The sequence below is a fragment of the Echinops telfairi genome, unplaced genomic scaffold (assembly GCF_000313985.2).
Source record: "Echinops telfairi isolate 266 unplaced genomic scaffold, ASM31398v2 ScPeMD7_7410;HRSCAF=8448, whole genome shotgun sequence".
NCBI classification, from domain to species: Eukaryota; Metazoa; Chordata; class Mammalia; order Afrosoricida; family Tenrecidae; genus Echinops; species Echinops telfairi.
The window spans coordinates 25,634,836-25,636,349 of record NW_022111310.1 but is presented as its reverse complement, the minus strand read 5'-3'; the positions used below and the strand labels follow the sequence as shown (position 1 = coordinate 25,636,349).

At 39.0% G+C, this 1,514-nt stretch overlaps 1 protein-coding gene across 1 annotated transcript in view; it reads left to right on the top strand.

The window, feature by feature from the left end:
• The first annotated feature begins 972 nt into the window (after positions 1-972).
• C5 (complement C5) overlaps positions 973-1,514 on the top strand; it is a 101,068-nt gene continuing 100,526 nt past the window's right edge. Inside the window, exon 1 of the mRNA XM_004712562.2 lies at positions 973-1,080. Coding sequence (XP_004712619.1) covers positions 1,016-1,080 — 65 coding nt within the window. The 5' untranslated portion in view covers positions 973-1,015. The remainder of the gene's footprint in view (positions 1,081-1,514) is intronic.

Below are 1,514 nucleotides of genomic sequence, written 5' to 3'. Positions count from 1 at the left end.
TATAGGAAGCATTCTCTTTTATTCTTATACTAAAAATTATAAAAATCTTTATTGAAAAGCTTATGTGAATTTGTTTTTCAAAAAAGGGAAGATATTCTATTTGTGAGTGGATGCCAATTTTGAATTAATGGTATATGATTTAACAAGAATTAGGAGATATCCATTCCCTATTTGATTGATTACTTATTTCTTAGAGAATAATGCCCAGAGTTGGTAATTTCATTAACAGTTGCAATCTTTCCTCTGCCTAATGTTCACCTTCTTCAGACTGGGGCAGACTAAGGAACTATTCTGTAGAGAACTCTTGCAAGCGTGGGTTTTCCTTAAGTCATTTCTATTGTCAAGGACCCATTTACTGTAGAGTCCTGAAGCTGCTGCTCTAAATTAGAAGTACACTCGAGGCTAGACAAACAAGCAGGTCCCATATCAAGTTACACTGCTTGGGTTTAATTTTGAGGGCAGAATGGAGGTAGCTATAACAGGAAGGGTAGGTAAACACCAGGTTTCTGGCAGGTCTGAGTCTCTTAGAGACAATGTAGATGATACGCAAATTTTCTGTAATGGACAAAATCAGACTCATTCTAGAACCAATTTGATTTAAAAGTGAATCTAGGTGGGTCGCTTGCAGTATAGAATAGATCTGCTAGAGCTATGCTCACAGATGATACAAGGTCAATGTCCTGGGGCAAGAGAGGAAAGGCCAAGGGCAAATGTGATTTGTTTCTAGCTTTGAGCCATTCATCAGAATGCCACACTCCTATTTCAGAGTCTATTATTTATAGATTAATTGACATAAATTCCTTAGCTGTCAACTCAGAGAATACCTGCTCACTTTCTAGCTGCGTATTAAAGGGTGTGTGAGTTCAGATTTTAGTTTTTCTACTTAGAGGTTTCTCTTTCCGATATTAATAATTAACCAGAGTACTAACTTACCCAAATTCTTTAAGCTCAGTTTATTTAAAAGGTGAGCAACTTCAAGAAAGGTTTTATCCATGGTTTGTTGCCACCTCCAGCCATGGGTTTTTGGGGTGCACTTTGTTTTTTAATTTTTCTGAGGGAAAGCTGGGGACAGGAACAAACGTAAGTACAGTCATTCATCTTTATTTTCCAATGTATCTTGGTTATGATGAGTGAAAGTAAATTGCTCAGACTGCGTTAACTTGAAAATAGCTTTCTACTTCTGAAGCACCGAATGGTTCGGACCCTGAGTAATAGAGTCATAGGTGAGTTTTTATTTGAGCAGTGTCTAACAACATGGCAGTTTTTAATGGGATTATTGAGGAGTCCTGCTGGTGTAGTGGTTACAAATTGGGCTGCTAATCATAAGGGCAGCAGTTTGAAACCACCAGCTTCTCTGAGGGAGAAAGATGAGGCTTTGGACCACTGTAAAGAGTTACAGTCCTGGAAGCCCACTGCAACGTCACTGTAAAGAGTCACAGTCCTGGAAGCCTACTGCAGCATCACTGTAAAGAGTCAGAGCCCTGGAAGCCCACTGCAGCGTCACTGTAAAGAGT